This window comes from Microcaecilia unicolor, chromosome 7 (genome assembly GCF_901765095.1).
Source record: "Microcaecilia unicolor chromosome 7, aMicUni1.1, whole genome shotgun sequence".
In the NCBI taxonomy this organism is placed as follows: Eukaryota; Metazoa; Chordata; class Amphibia; order Gymnophiona; family Siphonopidae; genus Microcaecilia; species Microcaecilia unicolor.
Window position 1 is genome coordinate 252,300,383 of NC_044037.1, and position 21,446 is coordinate 252,321,828.

At 39.5% G+C, this 21,446-nt stretch overlaps 1 protein-coding gene across 1 annotated transcript in view; it reads left to right on the forward strand.

Annotated features, from left to right (window-relative positions):
- Positions 1-21,446, forward strand: part of NEB (nebulin) — a 424,680-nt gene that overhangs the window by 373,888 nt on the left and 29,346 nt on the right. The window contains 7 exon segments of the mRNA XM_030209286.1: positions 328-432; positions 1,441-1,545; positions 5,332-5,424; positions 7,530-7,622; positions 9,484-9,576; positions 10,621-10,713; positions 14,134-14,226. Coding sequence (XP_030065146.1) covers positions 328-432; positions 1,441-1,545; positions 5,332-5,424; positions 7,530-7,622; positions 9,484-9,576; positions 10,621-10,713; positions 14,134-14,226 — 675 coding nt within the window.

Genomic DNA, 21,446 nt, shown 5'->3' on the forward strand with positions numbered 1-21,446 from the left:
TTATAGCATTATATCTGTGTTAATTGTATGTTCTTTGATATTGTTTCACGGTAGTGCTGCTATTAGGTTTCAGACTACTTTTTTCAAGTTTACCTCATTTATTGTATTTATGTTCTTGGTTATTTTACTATTATTATGCTGTTAACAAAACTGTACCTTGGGTAAATCTCTTCATAAAGGCGGTTAATAAATCCTAATAAATAAATAAAATAAAATTGAACTTAAAAAGACTTATTTTGTCATAGTCTAGTCAGTGCAATTTAGCTTTCATATGCCCACCAAATAACACAATTCACAAACATTTTTGCATTTTTTTTTTATACACAGAAAAAGTATAAGGAGGATGCAGAGAGAACCATGCCTTATTATGTGTCAATCTTGGACACACCAGAGATGCACAGGGTCCGTGAGAACCAAAGGAACTTCAGCACCGTATGTACTGTCTTTTTGGATCTTTTCCTTGTATCTAGCAAGTATCCTTACGGCTGGGATGCTATAATGAAGAAGGGAGTAGAAAGGAGTAAGGTGACAAACGGGTCTTCCATCAAACGTGCTCACAGGCAAACAAAGTCATAACAACAGCTAAGACCCAATAAGAAAAGGCCTTAGCAGTGAAAGATCTCCTGATGGGTCAGATAGGGAAGTTGCTTCTTTGGCTCAGCAGTAGATCCTTTCTGTAGGAGTTAAAAGGTTTCATTTAACTATTCTGAGGCTTTTAAGGTAGAAACTTAGAGGCCATGTTTACTAAGCCGCACTGTAGGAGCGCTAGCGTTTTTAGCGCGTGCTAATGCTAGAGACACCCATGCGAATATATGGATGTCTCTAGCATTAGCACATGCTAAATTTTAGTGTGCACTAAAAACGCTAGTGCGCCTTAGTAAACAGGGTCCTTAATACTGAAGGGTACGTGGAACCTTCAGAGACCTTCCAAATTATGATAAATTACTTGTTCAGACTTAAATGTGCATTGGTATTTCCTTAAAAAAGTATTTTTTTAATAAAATACTTTTATATGTTTTGTGCTGATCATCTGTAATTGTAAGTAGTGTGATTTGGGCCTTCTGGGCATTATCAGTGAGTCTTCTTAGAAAACAAGCGAAGGATAAACAATGGAGCATTCTTGATTTTGCTTTATTCAAACTTCAACTGTGATTTTTACCATCTCAAACAATTCCTAATCATCTCTCAAAAACTGTGAATCATTCTTCCAGTTCTAGATTTATCATAACTTTATGCTGCTTTAGAATTTTGATAAATACAAATGTCAAAATAACTTTACATGAAGTAGTTAAAGGGTTAAATTTTATCTTCGGCATGCAGATCTTTATGCCTCCTGGTGCTAGATGTTTTCTTTATTTCCTGTATTTTCACCAAAGAGAAGATGTGTATGTAACTCTGATAAAATCTTATTATTCTTTGTCACTCATTTTTTCTTTATAGCTACAGTACCAGTTTGATCTCAAAAACACTAAAGGAAAAGTAACGGTAGTGAAAGACACACCAGAAATACTGCGTGTTAAAGAAAATCAAAAGAATTTCAGCTCGGTATATCTTTTTTATAATTATATTTTTTTCCTGTGACATGATAACTTTAGAGTGGCTACAGCACAAGCTAACACCTCCAGCCTTGTCATCCTACTGCTACTGCTTACAGATGACAATTTCCTCTTTCCTTAAGTACCTGATGATGAACTGTTTTTGTTTATGTTGGAAATATTGGTGTGTAGATGTTAGGAAAGCATCAGTGCTTTGCACCTTGTTTGTCTTGTGAATGTGTCCATCAGCTGTGGTGTGCTGTGGGTCGTTCCTACAAAATGTTCTTTTACGTGATGCATGTAATGTCTTTCTTCTTGACATATCAGGCACAAGATCAACATTATTCTTTTCTTATGCTTCTTCTGGTTATATTAGCAGTACTGCAAAATCTACACCAAATAATATTATGCAGAGTTAGGGAACTGAGATTTGACTCCCTGGAACTTATGTCCTTTCTAAATTTCTATCATCAAAACACTGCTTGACATACATAGAGACAGCAGGCATTAAAGATATGCAGTCTAGAAGGTAGGCGGGAGAAGGAGATATATAAACATTTTTTTGTTTTGTTTTGGATTTAGTTTATGTGTTTTCACTGGTAGTTCAAGGCAAAGGAATGTACAGATACAGTTGATATTTCCCTGTCCCTGGAAGATATGCAGGCTAAGTTTTGTACCTCAGGCAATAGAGGGGTTAAGTGACTTGCCCAAGATCATAGAGAGTGTCAGTGGGATTTGAACCTTTGCTTCTCAAGCCTATGCTCTAACCACTAAGCTACTCCTTCATGCCTCCAATATCCAGCAGACTTCAGTGAAGTACCAGTAGGAATTATTTTCCGTAGAATGAAAAATTCAAGGCTAATGGGTCATCATATAAAGCTGAAGGGAATGAAATCAAATTTATTTAACATCATAATAATAGTATATGCAATGCAATACTTTTGTACTAAGAGGGTAATGGAGACCTGGAACAAACTTCCAACAGAGGTTATTGAAGCCAAAACAGTGGTAGAGTTCAAGCATGCTTGGGATAGATACAAAGGGATCTTTGTGTGAAGAGATGGAGAGAGAGAAGACCATGGCTTGAGTAAGACCTATGATAGCACAGTAACCAAGTACAATTGGACAGACTAAGGGGGGGGGGGGGGGAATTTATCAATGTGGGCTACCGTTAAGATGGGTTATTCATTAGTAACTAGGTCTCGTTGCATAAAATGGGATCTGTGCTAAGATAGCATGAGTTAGTGGTAAAATAATCCATCTTAATGGTAGCCCACACTGATAATTTCCCTCTCTAAGTGGTCCTTTTATCACTAACTCATGCTAGCACAGGCTCCATTTTATGTAATGAGACTAAGGGGCCCTTTTATTAAAGCTTATTGTGCTCTAATGGTATTAGCATGTACTAAGGGGTAGATTCAGTAAATGGTGCCCAAAGTTAGATACCAGGATAATGTGTATTAAGCACAAATTCTATAAGGACAGTTGTGCACAGAGCTGTCTTTATAGAATATTAATTTAAGTCATTTTTACACCTAACTTTAGGCCTGAGCATTTATGCCTGCCAAAGGCTAGTGTAAATGCTCACACCCAACTACTGTCAGGCTCCAAAATGGAAGTATTCTATAACTCCGCACCTAAATCCTGAGAATGCCCATGACCTGCCCTGCCTCTTTGCAGTTGCACATAGGAGAAGTTGGGCGTTCATCCCCCAATATTCAAAACTATTTAACCAGTCAGGATCAGCACCTGACCAATTAAATGCCCCATAACCGGCTATCCGGCAATATTCAACAGGGGATAACTGGCTATCTCCCGCTGAATAGCACCAGTTATTGGCCAGCAGATAGCCAGTTATATTGGCCGACACAACTGGCTATCTGCTGATTTTTCAGCCCCACTGTAACAGCTATATTTGGCCACGTGAATAAGTGTGATATCTTTGGCCATTTAGAAGATAACCGGCTATGTCTGAATATCAACACAGCCGGTTATCTTCTGTCAAAAATAAACCGGATATTCAATGCCGGTCACCGGAAGCGACCCGACATTGAATACCCAGGTTTAGCAGTGACCGCAGAAGTTAGCTGGGTTCTCCCGCAGTCTGAATATCAGCCCCTCAGTTTACAGAATAGGAGTATAAATCAGTTATGCACGCAACTGCTAATTAGCACTAGCTAGTTCTTGTTAATGCCATTTATTGGTAATTATCTCCAATTAAGTGACAATTTAGCAACAATCACCTAATTATGTAACTGATGCTGTTCTACAACTGGGGCATGCAAATGTGTGCCCAACTTCAGATGAGAAGCAGAACAGTGAGGAAATGTCCAGAACAAAGGCAAAGAACCATATATCCTCCAGAAGTTGATTAATACTAACAGGGAAGTACAAGGTACCTTGTGGCATAAAAGATCAGTCCCAAAAATGGTCTTGACACGGCAGTGTTTTGGCGATGATGCCTGCGTCAGGAGTCACTCAGTCCAATATAGTGGTTGCATGATAATAGTGCAGTGGCGTACCAAGGGGGGGCGGTCTGCCCCAGGTGCACACCGCTGGGGGGTGCCGCGGCGCGCGCCTATGGGCTCCGACTTCACTAACTTTACTCGTTTGCTGCAGCTCCCTCTGCCCCGGAACAGGTTACTGCAGCGAACGAGGGAAGTTAGCGAAGTCGGAGCCCACAGGCGCACGCCGCAGCACCCCCCCCCCCCCAGCGACATGCACCTGGGGGGGTGTCATTTTGCCGGGAGGGGGAAGGTGTAATTTCGCAGGCGGGGGGCGTGCTGCACCCAGGGGGGGGCGCATCGACGATCTGCCTCGGGTGCAATCCAAGCTAGGAGCGCCACTGCAATAGTGAGCCTCTATTTGTGGTCAACCCTCCTGCAATAACTAGAAGCTGCATATCAGCAACTATGCTATCAATACTGGACCCAACTTTAGGTGTCATTTATTGAATTTGGAGGTAAATGCTAAGAAGCTCATTTTATACCTATGGATTTCTTAGCATGTATCATGCACTAAGCTTGAGTAAAAGGACCCCCTTAGTTACTAAGAACTGGAGTTAACAGTAATATAACACTTCTTAACAGTAGCCCACATTAATAACCCCCTCCCTTTTCTCTTTTTGTTTTTTATGAACCCTCAACACAGGCAACAAGCCCAGCTGACACTTTTTTTTCCACTGGTCAGAAAAGTTGAAGGGAAGTCTTCTCTAAGACTACTTCAGCACCACTCCTTTGGCCAGCATAGGTTGCTGCAGTAGCAACAGCTGTCTTCCCTTTTACATTCAGTGCTATTTTAGATAGGTATTTTAGAAGTCAGTGCGTCTCAATTTTCACCTGTATTTTAGAACAGAATCTGCCAATGTAGAGCTTGTACTAAAATTCAGGGAAATGGACATTTATACACTGGGTGCATGCAGCATAAGCATCCATTTAAGCAAAAAAAAAAAAAAGATATAGAATTTAGGGCCCAATGCACAAGACTCTGGTGCTGTAGGGAACAGCGCTAGAAAAAAAACGGCTTAACACCGAGTCGGAATTACTGACCACTGCTCAACACTAACATCATGCAAATTATACGCACGCTTTTATCTTTGAACATTGGTCAGTAAAAGGGTCTGAGTTTTCCTGGCACATATTGTTTCTTCAGATGGGACAGTATGGTCCATGAAGAAAACCTAACTTTGCCACTCAATATCAAGCACATTAGTATTTTTTTGAGAAATGTAAAAAAAAAAAAAGTACCACTTATATTTTCTTGCACTTAACTTGTTGTTTTGACTCTGAATATTAAGGTTTTATATAAAGAAGACATCGGGACAGGAACACCTATTGAGGCGACCCCAGAGATGAAGAGAATAAAACGAACCCAGGATGCAATTAGCACGGTACATTCAAAGAATTTTAGCTCTTTCCCTGTGTTAATCCACCTCAATTAATATTACCTTGTTATCCTACACAGAGCTAAGAAGTGATTTTATAACATGACTGTCAGAATCAATATCATGTATCTATAGTTCTTAAATCTATGCTAAAATGTTTGCTTTATTTTCTCAAAAAAAAGAAACAGCACCACGGGCCTTTAAAAATGGAACACAGTTCTTTAATGAATGAGCCTTGACAAAAAGACCCGACACGGGCCGTGTTTCGGTGACTAGCACCTGCGTCAGGGGTCACAGTGATGACGTGGAAAACTTGGGGAATAACTCGAATATATTCCTCTACAATATATTATTCCTTACTCATTCATTAAAGAACTGTGTTCCATTTTTAAAGGCCCGTGGTGCTGTTTTTTTTGTTTGGACTTTAGTTTGTACTTCCTTCCCTCTCTTTTGTTATATGCTTTATTTTCTCACCATTCAAAAATTAATTCCTTTTTTAAAAATAATCCGTTTTGGTAAAAAATAAATAAATAACCAATGGCCTTCCCTAATTCATATATAGTCTAATTGTGCTTATGTCATGTGTTATGGCTCCTCCCACCCCATTATAGATAGAGTAGTATAAAATTTGACTTCACACTCTTTATTTGGAACATCAGGCTTTATATTCTTATGTCTTAACTTTTGAGTTTCCAACATTAGTACTGTTGAAAACCCCAAGAATTGTCCTGCTTTTCAGAGGAGGTACGCATTTGCTTTCCATGAATCACACTGAAAATATTTAAGGCTGAGCAAATATGTAATGTGTTGAACAGTTTTGATCACAGCAGAAAGCTTGGTGCTTTTCCATCATCTAAGACCGGTCATCCAAGGGCAAATTTTAAACATCTCCAAGGGGTAGACAAGCATTAAGACCACCTGGTGTCCACATGGACACTTTTTCAGCTTTCTGACATCCTGCTGTGTGGGAGGCAGACTGTAATATTATGTTGCTGGTCTAAATGAGCTGCATTCATTACTAAGAAAGAGGAGGTAAGGGCTTAATGCTTAGTACTGTGATCAGGAATTAAATGAGCTAAGATTTGTGAGCTCGAATCTCATTTTACCCAACTGAAGCCTTGATTCAAGAAGCAGCACTATCTGTCAGTGCAGCAGTTTACTCAAGGTTTTCCCATTCAACATTTTATTCCCAATACACTAAGAATTTTTAGCAAAGGAAAATCAGCTGTAAAACCACCGCACTAAAGGGGGCATGCAAAATCCTGAATACCAAATTGTTCCCAGTTCAAAAACTGTGCTAAAATCCAGTGCAACTTTTTACTTTGCTCATAGCACTGAATCTTTAAGTCAGCTCAGGGCTGCGCCCTGGGCCTGGGCGACTCTGGCTGGGGCACCTGGCACAAGGAAGCCCCAGACCAGAGATCCTCTGCTGTTAGTAGATCCGCCCCATACCAATAATGCTTATCTGGTTCTGGGAGACAACCAGCAGTGTCCTTCCCTCACTGCCACCATCAGTGAAACTGGTAGTGCCTGACCCCTAGTGGGGCCGCAGAATGCACCACTAGGGGGGGGGGGGGTCAATCTGACAAATAAGGTTATGTCTCCCATATTAGGAATCTGTGGCCCTGATATCCAGACCGCAGAAGATAGCCAGGCTGTCTCCCACAGTCCACGCTGAAACCTGGATATTCAATGCCAGGCTGTCTCCGGTGACTGGTGTGAATATCCAGGATTTTATGGACAGTGTGAAGATAACCAACTATGTCGATATTCAGACATAGCCGGTTATCTTTAAACTGGCCAAAGATATACCAGGGTTTGACGCTGTCAAATACGACCGCCAAAACCGGTTTAAAAATCGGCGGCCAGCCAGCTATATCGCTTGATATAACCGGTTATCCACCAGCTGCTAGTCGCAGATATTCAGCAGAGGATAGCAGGTTATCCCCTGCTGAATATCGGTGGATAGCCAGTTAAGCGCTATTTAACTGGTCAGCATCCGTTCTGACCGATTAAATAGGCTAAATATCTTTGAATTTGCATCATACCTGAAAACATGCTTGGGTATGTTTAATGTGGATCTTTTTTTTTCAATGTTTGTGACTTTGTAGATTAAGTACAAGGAACATATTGGACAAGGCACCCCAATTTCTGACCTCCCGGAAGTGAAACGTGTGAAGGAGACACAGAAGCACATCAGCTCGGTAGTGGATGATATTTTCTAACACTAACACAGCAGCTTCCTAAGAATTACCAGAATCTATGAGATTGTACACTGTAAAAGTTTAGGGAATCACTTTCTGTATGTGGTGTGTTTACAGCACCATAGAAGTGAGTGGTGCTGGTTACATTACTTCTTAGGAGTGGCCTGCTGGTATTCTAAATACTGCTGAAGGGCTGTCTGGTAAGGTTTAACTATTTGCAGATGATACCAAAATCTGCAATGGTGTGAATAGCATGAGGCAGCTAAAATTTTATTCTGAATAATGCAGGGTCATACATTTGGGCTGCAAAAACCTGAGGGAAAGGTACAGTTTAGGGGGTGAAGAATTTTGTTTACAAAAGAGGAGTGGACCTGGGGTATGATTATATGTAATAATATTAAGGTGGCCAAACAGGTAGAAAAGTCAATGTTGAAAGTTACAAGAATGCTTGGGTGCATAGGGAGAGGAATGACCAGTAGGGAAAAAGAGGTGATGATACCCCAGTATAAGACTCTGGTGAGACCTCATTTAGAATATTGTATACAAATCTGGAGATCACACCTTTAAAAAGATATTAAGAGAATGGGATCAGTACAGAGAGCGGTCAGTAGTCTTCGTCATAAAACATATGGGGACAGATTTAAAGATCTCAATATGTATACTTTGGAAGAAAGGCGGGAGAGGGGACATATGATAGAGACATTTAAATACAAACATGGCATAAATGCACAGGAGGAGAATCTCTTTCAATTGAAAGGAAACTCTAGAATTAAGGGACATAGAGTGAAGGTAAAAGGGGGTAGACTCAGAAGTAACTTGAGGAAATATTCTTCAAGGAAAGGGTGGTGAATTTGTGGAACAGTCTCCCAGTAGAGGTAATGGAGATGAAAACTATCTGAATTCAAGAAAGTGTGGGATGAGGAAGGGATAGTAGATGGCATGGATGGGCAGACTGGCTATGCTATATGGTCTTTATCTGCCTCATTTTTCTCTGTTTCTATCAGATAATGGAAAGCCAAATGTTCTTTTTCATCAAAATATTAATACAGTGGTGCTTCAGCTGGTTCTCAGGGCATGTCTAGTCAGTTGGGTTTTCAGAGTACCCCTAATAAATATGCATCAAATATATCTGCATACACCTCTTCTAATGGATGAAAGCATATTGCATACATATTTATTAAGGATACCTTGAAAACTCCCTGGCTTGATGAGGTGGAGCCCCCATGGACTGGTTTGAAGATCACTGCATTAACTAGATTTGGGGGCTCATTTTCAAAGCACTTAGACACACAAAATAACATACTATGGTACTTTGTGTCTAAGTGCTTTGAAAATGAGCCCCATAATCTCTTCAGGTGAAAGATTGTCAGTTGAGGATCCTATTTCTCTGCTTGAATGTAGACAGGGTTTGGCCCTGATGTGGCACTGGTAGGCTTTGAGGGGGAGGAAGAGGGGGAGAGCATTTAGACACAATTGCTGTTCTAATGCTGGCAGGTTTAAATAGGTCTTCTGCGGGATGCATCCTCTTTCAGAAAAGGTAGCTGCATGCATGAAAATTGGAACGAGTCTGTATATGACAGTTAAAATAAAAGGTGGAAGAGAGGCTATTGCAGGCAGAATGAAAAAGTTAAAATACCACAATGCGGTGATCTGCAACACACTGTAGGGCAGTACCACTGCATGTGAAAATTTTCCTGTTACTTCTAAGAAACATTTTTAAAGTTCTCTAATACAACAAACACTGGAATTCTAAAATTTCAGACCAACACATTGATATTTTCTTATGCAGACAAGAGAAAGAGATATAAGCACTTAACTCCCTGACTGTCTTTCTCTGGATGTTTTTCCTTATAATCTGCAGGTAATGTACAAAGAAATGTTGGGGGTTGGAACCCCAACTCCAGCGACTCCAGAGATGGCAAGAGTCAAACGCAATCAAGAAAACATTAGCTCGGTATTTCCCAGACATAAAATTACTCTAATCCTCACACCTTCAGAATAACACATTACCCTTTGCTTCATTTATATTTCATTAGTTCAATAATTGCTTGTTCCTTTCTCTTCTAACATTTTTCAAGTGCCTTACCATTTATAACCTGATCTAAACGTTGTTGGTCTGCAATAAAATTAACATAGGGTTTCCTGCCGCACTACTGTGCCTGTTAATGCTTCCAAATTCCTTTTTAGTTGAATTCAGTTGCTTGCAAAATAATCTGCATCAGCTCTCCCTGGTGATCAACTTCTAGAACAGTGTTTCTCAAGCTGTCCCTGGAGTAGCCTCTAGTTCAGGCTTGTCCAACATTTTTCTATCAGGGGCTTCATTTTCTCTTTTATAATGTTCAGAGGGTCAAAATATGCATTGTTGTATTTTGCCATCTCCTTCGAATAGTGGCAAAATAAGACAGTGCATCATCCTCTCCCCAGCTTTCACCCAGTCTCTCTCGCTCATATAAACCCCCCACCACCCCCACCCCCACCCTTCACCCAGTTTCTTTTCCCTCACCTGGCTTCAGCTGCAGAAGAAATAGCAGGATTCTTGCTTCCCCACCACAACTTGGCTCTCTGCAAGCTTGAGCCACCTGGTGCCTGAAGTTTGGGTAGGTCTTGTGGTTTCAAGTCTCACGAGAATTTAAACTGCGAGAGCAACTCAAACTTTCGGCACCGCGTGGCTCATGCTTGCAGCGAACTGAATCATGCGGGGAAGTAGGAATCCTGCTGTAAGCACCACAAGAATTGCCAAGCTTCTGAGGGCCAGAAAAAAAGTCCTTGATGGGCCAGATTCTGGCCTGAGGGCCATAGTTTGGACAAGCCTGCTGATATCCACAGTGAGTGTGCATAAGATAGACATGCATGCCAATCTCAGACCAACATGAGAATCTCTGTTCTAGAACATGTTTGTGAAATGCAAACAAAATGCTTCTCATTGAACATCCAGGCGTTTATGTCTTTAATATGTGCATTTATTGTCAAATTTTCTTTGGATACTTGTATCTCTCAGGTTTTGTACAAAGAAGGCTTGGGGCAAGCGACCCCAACCCCTGTTACTCCCGAGATGGAACGAGTCAAGCGCAATCAAGAAAATATTAGCTCGGTACTTTGATATTAAAAAGAACCCCCAAACACCCATTAACTCTATAATCCAAAGAGCTTCTTAACCTTTGAAATACATTGACTGCCACCTTCTTTCCCAAGGGGTTGATTCACCCAAAATCTTTTTGGCCTTTGCAAAGTAAATAGTGGAATAATGTGAATAGGAGCTCTCATCATATATTCAGCAAAACAAATATTTGTCAAGGCTTGAAAAAATAACAGATATTCAGAGTGCAGGAGTATCACAATAGATACTTTAACACCCTTCAATCTGCTCCCAAACATATTGGTGACCTTTTATTTATTTCCATCAGTCCCAAGTCATATCTGTATTTACGCCAGCTTGAGAATTGGTCTTACTTGGAACACTGCCCCATTTGGACAGTTCCCATTGATTCCAGTGGAAGCAACTGCAACCCATTTAAAACCTTTTTGCTTTTCCAAAAAATATGTAAACTTTTACTGTAACAAACCTTCAGTTTTGAGGCAATTTTAGAAGAGTTACAAGCTATTTACACAGGTAAATCAGCACGCAACTATAAAGTAGCAATTTTCAAGAAGACACTACTTTTATGAAGATGTCATATTACCCAAAGTTTTCAAGTGGGGCATATTCTGGGCATGATTTGGAAAGTCCTCCAAAGTATATGTGTATTCCATATTTTAGAATGGCAATACATGTTTATCCAGAAAAATTTCCGTTCAGGCACTTATACTTGCTTCATGCTATGCATAACTGTTGGCTAGTTTGTTATCTGGATCTGGGCTTTGGAGGAGAGCTTGAAGGAGGAGTAATGTTTATGTTTCAGTTGTACAGGAACATCCCAAAATGCCAGAAGTTAGTTTTGGAGATGTGCAGTTTTACAAGGAGCAAAATCAACATTTATATATGTATCACTACTTGTACACGCACAGCCTCAAGTGATGCAGCTCTTTTATTGGAAATATTCTTTTGTAAAATGGCTTCTTCTGATATATTACTTTGGTAGCACTGTGTAGGTTTTAGAAAAGGTTCAGCCTTTGCCAAGTCTTTTCTAAAATACTAGTGACTTTATGAATGCATAGACCTAAATGTTTGGTTTACTACCTAGACATTCTCTACAAGGTTATCCTATCATAATGTGATAAGAATCCAGTTTTTAAGGTGATTTACACAGGTAAATTAACAGTCTGAAAATTGCTTTTAAAAACTATGTCTGGACTTCCATAGCGTGCGAACTTTTAGCTAAATCAGGGTGAAAGGTTACTGTGGGAATAATGAGGAGGATGTAGTTGGACAACAATATTATGTAGATTGGATTTTAACATTTACATATGTTGTTCTCCTGCAACAATATGCCTACAGAAGAAGCAGGTAGAAAGTCCATGGGTCCTATGTAGACTAAAAGGAAGTGGAACCAGGGGAAGGGGCTGGGTGGGTCAGAAACAGGAACCACAGAAGAACTATTGGATTAGGGGGCAGAGTTGACTGCTCTCTGCTCTGCTCATTCCATCCTACCCCACCCCTTCTGCTTTTCTGTAGGCTATCTGGAAGGGAGGGGGATGGAGCAGAAGACTTCTGCTGCTCTGGAGCCTGGAAAGAAGTTATGGGACTGCATTCCAGACTTCTCCCCTAGAAATCAAGCCCTGTATATAGACAATTGTCAAAAAGAAAATACATACACACTTTTCTTTTTTACAATAGGTACAAAGTCTATAGGTACAAAGTACCCACAGACTGTCAGCCTAGATTGGCTGCCTGAAACTTGCCCCCTTATCCTACGTGGTACATATACACATAACTCGCTCCTATTTCATATAGTAAATATGTTATAAAATTACTTATCACCCCCAGAAAGCTCTAACACAAAGTTATACTAGCTCTGAGGCATTCACAATTTTCCTGTGTTACTTTATGCGCAGAAAAGAAAACCCTATCCGAACCCCACCCACAAATGCCTCTGCTCATGCCAAGTAGATAGAAGCACGAAGAGGCCATTGGTGCACAGTTTTACATGCATATAATCTGGGTGGCAATTTCTGTGCGTCAAATGTTTTACCCACAGAAATGGCTTATAAACTAGATATACAAGGAGGTAATTTTAGAAGGGCTGCAAGTGTAAAAAATATTTGCATATGTAAATTGAGCTATATGTACAACTAGAAATTTTTAGAAGAGTCACTACTAGTGGCACAGATTTCAAGGAGATGTGCTGTGGATGTGGCTTGGGCTGGCCTTCTGTGTCTACATGTAGTTGGTATTTTAGAATGGCAGTACATGTATGGCTGGGAAAATTTCAGTGCTGACATTATGTGTCAACTAACATTTTGTTTAGACCTGGACTTTGAAGGAGCGTTTGTAGGGGGAATTGTGCTTGCCTCTCTGGATAAAAAAACACCTCTAAATGCCAACAGTTTCAGTTTTGCCTCATAGTGCCTTAATTCTTAAAATGCAGTTTTGCAAACTCTGCCACTTACAAACGTAAGCGGTGCAATTTACCCAAAAGTGGCCCTTTTTGCATGTACAAAGTTTCAAGTGATGTAGGTTTTCTTTAGCAAAAAGGCTTCTTCTGATGTGTGTTGCACCAAGTACGTTTATTTTTTCCATGGCCAATATGCATTTTACAAAAGACTGTGTTCAACATGCCTTTTGTAAAAACATTACAAATTTTGAATGCTCTGACTTGGATGTCTGTTTTTCAACCTAGATACCATATGCAAATTTAAGATGCACATATATACTAATCCTAGAACATAAGAATAGCCATACTGGGTCAGACCAATTGTCCATCTAGCCCACTATTCTGTTTCCAACAGTGGCCAAGCCAGGTCACAAGTACCTAAGTCCCAATTTGGGTGAATCGAGCCTTGAAAAACATTCCTGTAAAACTGGTGTATCCCATTTTTACAAAGATCTAACATTCCTTCTGTACCTTGTTTTTTATATGGTTTATGTTATTCCAGATCCCTATTCACTTGAACTTTCACTTTTGAATTGTTTTTCCTTCTCTCCTGAAAGATTTGTCATTTAACTAATTGCTGTTCCTTCCCTTATCACTGTATACTTACACTAAACTGTAACAGTGATTGTTCAGTACCCAACAGTTTACTGTGTTTTTGATTCTGTTATAATCACAAGTATCTTGCTTTTATTCTACAAATATCTTGGAACAAAGTAGAGGAAGCAGAACTTGTAGCACTGTTAGCCCAAGAGATTAAAAACTAGCTTAGACTTTCAAATTAGCTTAGAAACTAATTTAGAAGTGTTTTAACAAATTTTTCATGGTCTTTTTTTAAAGTATATTTCTTCTATTTAAATAATATTCAGAAATGTTTACATTAGAAAAACAAAACAAAAAACCACTGAAGGGCAATATCTGTTAGGGATCAAAGTGATTTCTTGTTGAGAATAGTTTTGGACACTTCTGTTTATATTTCTCAGGTTTCATACAAAGAGAGCTTGGGGGCAGGAACCCCAACCCCTGTCACTCCAGAAATGGAGAGAATCAGACGAAATCAAGAAAACATTAGCTCGGTATTTCTAAAAAGAAATAATAATAGACACCCATTAACACTATAATAAAAAAAAGGCTTTTAACCCGTAAAGTCTGCTGGGTGTTACCCTTCCTTTTTGAAAGCTGTAAACATTTTAATTACAGACATTCTTGCTGGGTGTAGTGGTGTATGTTACATCTAAGCCCAGTCCTCAGTGCACAACCAATCGGTCAGGTTTTCAGGATACCCAAATGAATATGCAGGAGATAAATTTGCACACACTGTTTCCTTGGTATGCAAATCGATCTTATGCGTAGTTATTGTGGATATCCTGCAAAACTGACTGGCTAGGTGTGCCCCGGGGACTGGGTTGAGAAGCACTGATCTAATTGACTCTGGTGTAGGTGTTGATTTAATATGTGCACTGTTTAGGTAACTCTTTTGAATCCTTTTACCATTTTTCTAAGCATATTTGCATAGCTTTTCTAACCCGAACAGCTTTTTAAGAAATTATGCTGAAAATTAATGTTAAACTTTGTCATTAAAAACTAATATTCATATTTACTCTATTATATTAATATTCCTTCATAGCTAGAAGTTAATATTCTTATTGTGTGCTGTTAATTTGTACTCAGAAAACTTTATTTGCAAATGCAGAGCAGGAGGCACAGTTTTGCATATAGATCCCAGAGTCTATTTCTTGAATTGTCCTTGTTTTCCTTTGTTTGTAGTGTTAGATCCATGTTTTATGCCCTTTTCACCTTAGATACTGCACAAATTGCTAGAGTCAGTCTATATATAGCTCCAACATGAAGAGATTTAACTGCAGTACACAGTCAAGTAAAAAAAAAAAAAAGTGCATTTAGCCTTTTCCACTTCATAGGCAGAATAGGTATCCTCCTAGAGCAGCACAGGTTGTGAGGGTGAGGATGGACTCACCAGCACAACAGGCATGGAGCCTCAGTCATGTACACAACTCAAGCCTGCCGCATTCCACCCCCTCCGATATAAGAAGTTCAGAGAGGGTGGGGCACAACAGACCTTAAGCATGCACAGATACTTAAGGACTGACATTGGCTGCACTGAGCTTTGTTTAGAAACATTGACTGCCATGTTTGCACCATCCCCTACATTGTGTTGCCCTGGAAGGGGAGGGGAGATGCTGGACACTTCATGGATGGGAAAGGGGAGATGGTAAAAATGAGGCGGAAGAGCTTTGAGCTGTCCTGGAGGTGGAATGCATGGCTGAGGGTTTGCCTAGGGCAGGGGTAGGCAACTCCGGTCCTCGAGAGCCGCAGGCAGGTCAGGTTTTCAGGATATCCACAGTGAATATGCAGGAGATAGATTTGCAAGCACTGCCTCCATGGTATGCAAATCTATCTCCTGCATATTCATTGTGGATATCCTGAAAACCTGACCTGCCTGCGGCTCTCGAGGACCGGAGTTGCCTACCTCTGGCCTAGGGTGTCACCTGTCTGTGGAAGATGAGCACTAGTGATAAAGATTTGAACTGAGCCTCTAATGTATTTTAAATTGTTATTAACCCAAAAGTTTTAATTTCTTATGTGTTTCACTTAGTCTGATCCTTCTAATGGCTACAGTGCCTGGTTTCTGAAGTCTGTGCCTATGGCTATGATCTGATTTCAAACTTTTTATTAAGCTGTATGAGCCTGGTTTTTTTTGTCCCACAGAGTCAGAAGGAAGAAGAATGTTTCAGTGAAGCAACCTCTATTTATGGGATTAGGGTAGCTATGGGATTAGGGTAGCTAGTCTAATCCAGCTGGCCAATTTAGCCTTTTGTCCCTATCACGTGAAACTATTGTGTCAAGTTTTAACTATACCTTGAAAAATAAAACCTTTTAATCTTTTGCCTTAACCCATAATCCTGAGGGTGATTGTACATTAGTTTCAGTAGTGACATACACCTTCTTAATGACTTTAAGAAAAGCAATGTTGCTCAGCTGTAGCCAACAGTGTGCAGTTCTGAGCTTGCATGGTGCTTCCCACATACAGGGGTTTCCTCAACTCAATAGTTAGTTCCCAAGCTCAATACAGCAAACTCTTGAAAAGGTAGGAGGAATTGTATGCCTTATCAGTTCTGCTGTCTATGGAAAATACCAGTTAACAGATGAGCAACATTGCTTTTTCTGTCAACAGGCAGGATTGAGTCAGACACACAAGCAAGTGACTCCCAAGCTTAGGGCTACTCAGCAATGTGTTGTCTTAATACTTAGAGTAACACACAGTCAAGTTCAATAGTTGTCAGGTGACAATGGCAGGTTGACCAGCACTTGTTGACCAAAAGCATTATCCTATTCTGAAGCCTGGTTCAAACAGTAGTGTGCAATGAAAGTATGAAGAGAAGACCAGGTAGTTAACTTGCAGATTGTAGTCAATGAGGCAGAATTCAAAAGGGCTACTGTAGTTGATGTACCTCTGATTTAATGAGATTTAACCTTGGAACTTGAAGGGATTTGCGATTGTTGATAGCAGAGTTGTATGCAAGAGAGCAGCCAGTTTGCTATAAGGTTCCTTTGCACAGCTATCCTTCTAGTTCTCTTTGGATCGAATGAAACACATAGTTGAGTTGATTTCCTGAATGAAGCTATTCTTTTCAAGTAGCAGGCAAGAGCAAGTTTTCAATCTAGAGTATGAAGGGCCTTCTCTTGAATGTTGGAATAAGTTTTCAGACATATAGTGCAGAAGCACTATTACTTATTCAGATGAAAAAGCATTACAATTTTCAATTAAAACTTGGGATGTGTCTGAAGGACATCTTTGTGCTGATGGAATTGGGCATATGGGTCATTTGTTGCCAAAGGCTGAAGCTCACTAACTTTCATAAGTACAGTGATACATATGAGAATGCGTACTTTCCAAATTAAGAACTTGATAGATGTTTCTAAAGTTTGAAAGAAGACTTCATGTGAACTAGAGTCAAGTCTCAAGGTACATGGGACTTCTGGACCAAAGGTTTTACATGAAGTAAGCCTTTCATGAAGTATGCAATCAGCTATGATTGTGAAGCTGGAACGTTGTCTCTTGACGAATGGTAAACCAACAATACACAGAGATGAATTCTGATGGAAGAGGTTTGAAACCCAGGATGATATAAATGAGATAGATATAGTAGAATCATCATAGCAGGACACATGACAGGATCATAGCCATTAGTACAGCATCATTCTCCACTTTAAGGTATACGTTCTTCCAGAAGGCTTCCAAACAGCTTTAAAGATGTCTTAGATTGGCTGAGGAGAATCAAGAGTAGAAAGTAAAGACTTCTCAATTTCCAGATGAAGCAACTTGCAAAGAGGTAGAACTACAAGGTTGTGAAGGAGAGGGAACCAGCTCTGTCGAGGCTAGTAGAGCATTGTGGGAATCATTATACAGCAGCATTGCTGCCATACTCTCAGTATGAGAGAAATTGGAGGGTTGGCATAAAGAAATGACCAAGTTCATTTAAGCCTCAGGGCTGTCTTAGGTTCTTTTGAGAAACTTAATAAAATTTTACAAAAGGCGGAATCATATCCTTAGGCAAGAAGAGCACTTCAATATATTTCTGTAAAAAATCTTTAGCTGGTAGCATCAGGTACTTTGGAAGATTTAAAAAACGTAGATTCAAATAACACTGTGAATTTTCCAGAGCCTCAAGTTTCCCATGAACTAACAATCAGTCCTTAATCAAAGAAAGCTGCACATTTTGAACTTCATAATCTTACCTCTTTAATTTATTCAGTCTTTCATGAATCTGAGATAGTGACATCGAAGTATCAAAAAAAACATTTTTGATTAGCAACCACTACTGAGGTTAAAGTTGCAGCTGACATATGTAAAACTGTTCTTGTGTCCCACAGAGAATTCAAAGTGATTGTGTCAAGTTTCTCTAAAGGAGAAATTTTCAATAAAGGTTCCAGTAATAAATGGCTCTACAGCAGAAGGTAAACTTGGTATACTCACACTTTCCACCAAATCCCCTGTCATTTCTGGAACCCTCCCCTCCATAGGAGCTTCTCTGGGCATCTGCACTTCCAGGTCAGAACTCCCTTCGGCATCCTCCAAATCACCATCCTGCAGCTATTCGGACTGCAGTTCCAAACCCGGCAACTGCTTCCATGACTACTGAATATTTGGTCCCAAAGCATAACATATACACGTACCACCACTGTTGTCTGTATATTTTAAAAGGCCAAAGACTTCTGATATGGACTTTGTTTCCTGCTGAAGGGGGAAGAGCACTTCATCCATCCAACTTTTGGTATGAATGAAGTATCCTCACATTGGGACTCATTCCTTGGAATTGGAAGAGAAGGGTTAGATGGGATACATATAGATTATCATGTTCAGTGGAGGGTATCTGTATATCAAAAGGACTGAGTAGGTCTTCCACTTAGATAGAAGTGACTCCAGAGAGATTGGAGGAAGGGAATGAGCTGGTTTGTGCTCCAAGGCTAAAGAAAATAAGATGATATAAGATCTGAACAGGAAGCTCTTTGTGCAGGCAAAAGACCAAAGGAGTGAGATGGTTCATTAAAATGTAATATAGAATGAACATCTTATGCAAATTTAAGATATCCCTTCACAAAGTCTTCATAAATCCTTTGAAGAAAGGAGTGAGAATGCTCAAGCAGCTGAAAAGATGTCAATGAAGAACAGTCAGCTACTACTGTAACTAACATTTGTATCTTAGCAGACATATTATTGATCAGTAGTAGGATGTTCTGCACTGAAAGAACTTGGCACAGAACCAGATGGTTCCACAGAAGAAGAGGCATTGATACCACACTGATGCTTTTGCACAAAGATTGAGTCTAAGAGCCTCCTTTCATTAGAAGGAGAATCTATGCTGGTCTGCTTGTGCTTAGCTAGCTCTTTGGGTGAAGCTGATGCAATCAACCTCTACTCAGGCAGCTGCAGGCACTCAAGAAATCTCTGCTATTTGGGCAACTGGACTCTTTGATCCTCTGTGTTGAAAGGTTGAAGCCTCCGTGGAAGACTGACTGATCTGTGCAGAGGAAGCCTTTGTGCAAGTCTCTTCCAACAACAACTTTCTTTTTGGCATCCAAATGCTCTCTGACTTGATTGAGATGATCTTTTTGTATTTTTGGTGGTATGCAAGCAAAATGTTTTCATTCATTTTGGTCATGTTCAGGACCAAGGCAAAAAAAAAAAAGGCATTTGGTGTGCATGTCAAAATTCTGAAGTTTTCTATCACATTTCAGGCATGGATGAAAGCCCAACTTAGATGACATAGCAACAAGAAAAGAATTACGAGAAATGACAAACATCATCAGAGAAACTATATGGGAGCACTAATGGTAATAATGCATTCGAGAGACTGAGATAATATTCCAAATACCCTGGCTTAAGAGAAAGGTTCATTCATGTTGTGGTATGCACAAAACTGACCCATTTGGAGAAATTGACCCCCGAAATAATTTCGTTTTGTGTCTATTTTGCTAGCAGAAAACACAAAACTGTGGAGCTGAGGAGACTGCTGCTCATGGGAAAGGCCACACATGCACAGAACTTTGCACTAAACTGTAAGATGGCATCACCCACTTGTGTGCCTAGCTCAGTCCTGCTTGTTGATGGGAAAAATAAGTACTTTCTGTAATTGCTTCCTAGCTATCAGGCATAGAATACATAGAGGTAGTGTATGTGTGCTCTATTGGAAAATAACAGCCACTTCCTAGCATATTGTACAAATTAGATTGTTCAAGTCGATTAATGATAATTTAATTTCTTCAATTAATAAATATTTGACAGTTAATTTCAAATGTGTAACTTAAAAAGATATTTTTTTGCATATACAGTACAGTCTTTTACAAAAATAAAATTCAACCTTTACAATTCTGTTCAGTCACCTAGAGAAGAAAGAGAAATTAGATGCTAGGGATTCTTTAACATCATCACTATGTTTTATGTATTTTTTTTCTTTTTGGGACATTTTTAAATCTCTCTCAGGTTTTGTACAAAGAGAACGTGGGTACTGGGACGTCAACAGCTATCACACCAGAGATCGAAAGAGTTAAACGCAATCAAGAGAACTTTAGCTTGGTATTTTATAAAAAGTGCCCCCTTTAAATTTTTAACCATTTACAATCAAGCTGAACCCTTAACTTACAAAAAAATATATATCCTTTTAACACTACCTCTTGTCAGCATACTACTATAATTTTTAATGTTTTATTATTATTTAAAATTTAATTCTCCTATAATGCAATAAGCATTTTGTGCACTCCTTACAAACCTTTTCCTTCCTTTAAAGTGTTATATTTTATATCAGCTTTGCTTAGATACCATGCAAAAGGCTGTCATTATAGTTCAAAACAGTCAATGAGGGTAATTTTATAAATTATTTTTGCATATGCATAAATGGGCTCTCATAAAATTAGGTCACACCTAAAAGCACGCATGTTGCAAAACAATGCATACTTGTACAGTAGGAGTGCTCAGGGGTAAAGATTGGGCAAAATATGTGCATAGTCGTGATTTATGCATTTATTTTATAAAATACATGTGATCACATGTATCAAGCACTTGTACACTTACAAGTGGTTAACACATGCTAACAGGCTACTACAGAATGTTTTAAACCATTTTGCAGTAATTTGCCAGTTTGCACCTGCTAATCAGCCTGTTATCTATTTTCTTTGAAAATGTTTTGGGAGGTGGTATATCATGGGTGGAGAGTGGGCATTCCTCCATTATGGGCTAGAATTAATAGAATTATGGGCACCGAATTGAAAAAAAGCCTAAGCGTATTCTATAAAGTACACCTAAATTTAGGCGTACTTTGTAGAATAAGCCTAAATTTCCACTTGGTTTATAGAATACACCAAGTACCCGTTGACACGACTAAATTTAGTTGCGGCCATTTATGTCAAGTTTTACTTGGTGTAAATGCAGATGCCTAAATTACACGTGGAGTGGGTGTATTCTATAACAGTGTGCATAGATTTTAGAAATGCCCATGACCCACCCATTCCACGCCCATGGCCATGACCCCTTTTCAACTATGCGACTTAGAATTTAGGTGCTTCATGCAACAGAATACACTTAGTTATGTGCGTAAATTCTAATTATGTCCTATTAGTGTCAATTGCTTGTTAATTGCCAATTATTAGCACTGATTGGCTTGTTAACTAGTTAAGTTGCATGTGCAAATATAAAATACGACTGTATTTGCATGCACAACTATAGTCGCACTATATAGAATCCGGGAGCATGTGGGTAGTACGTTACAATTAGCGTACA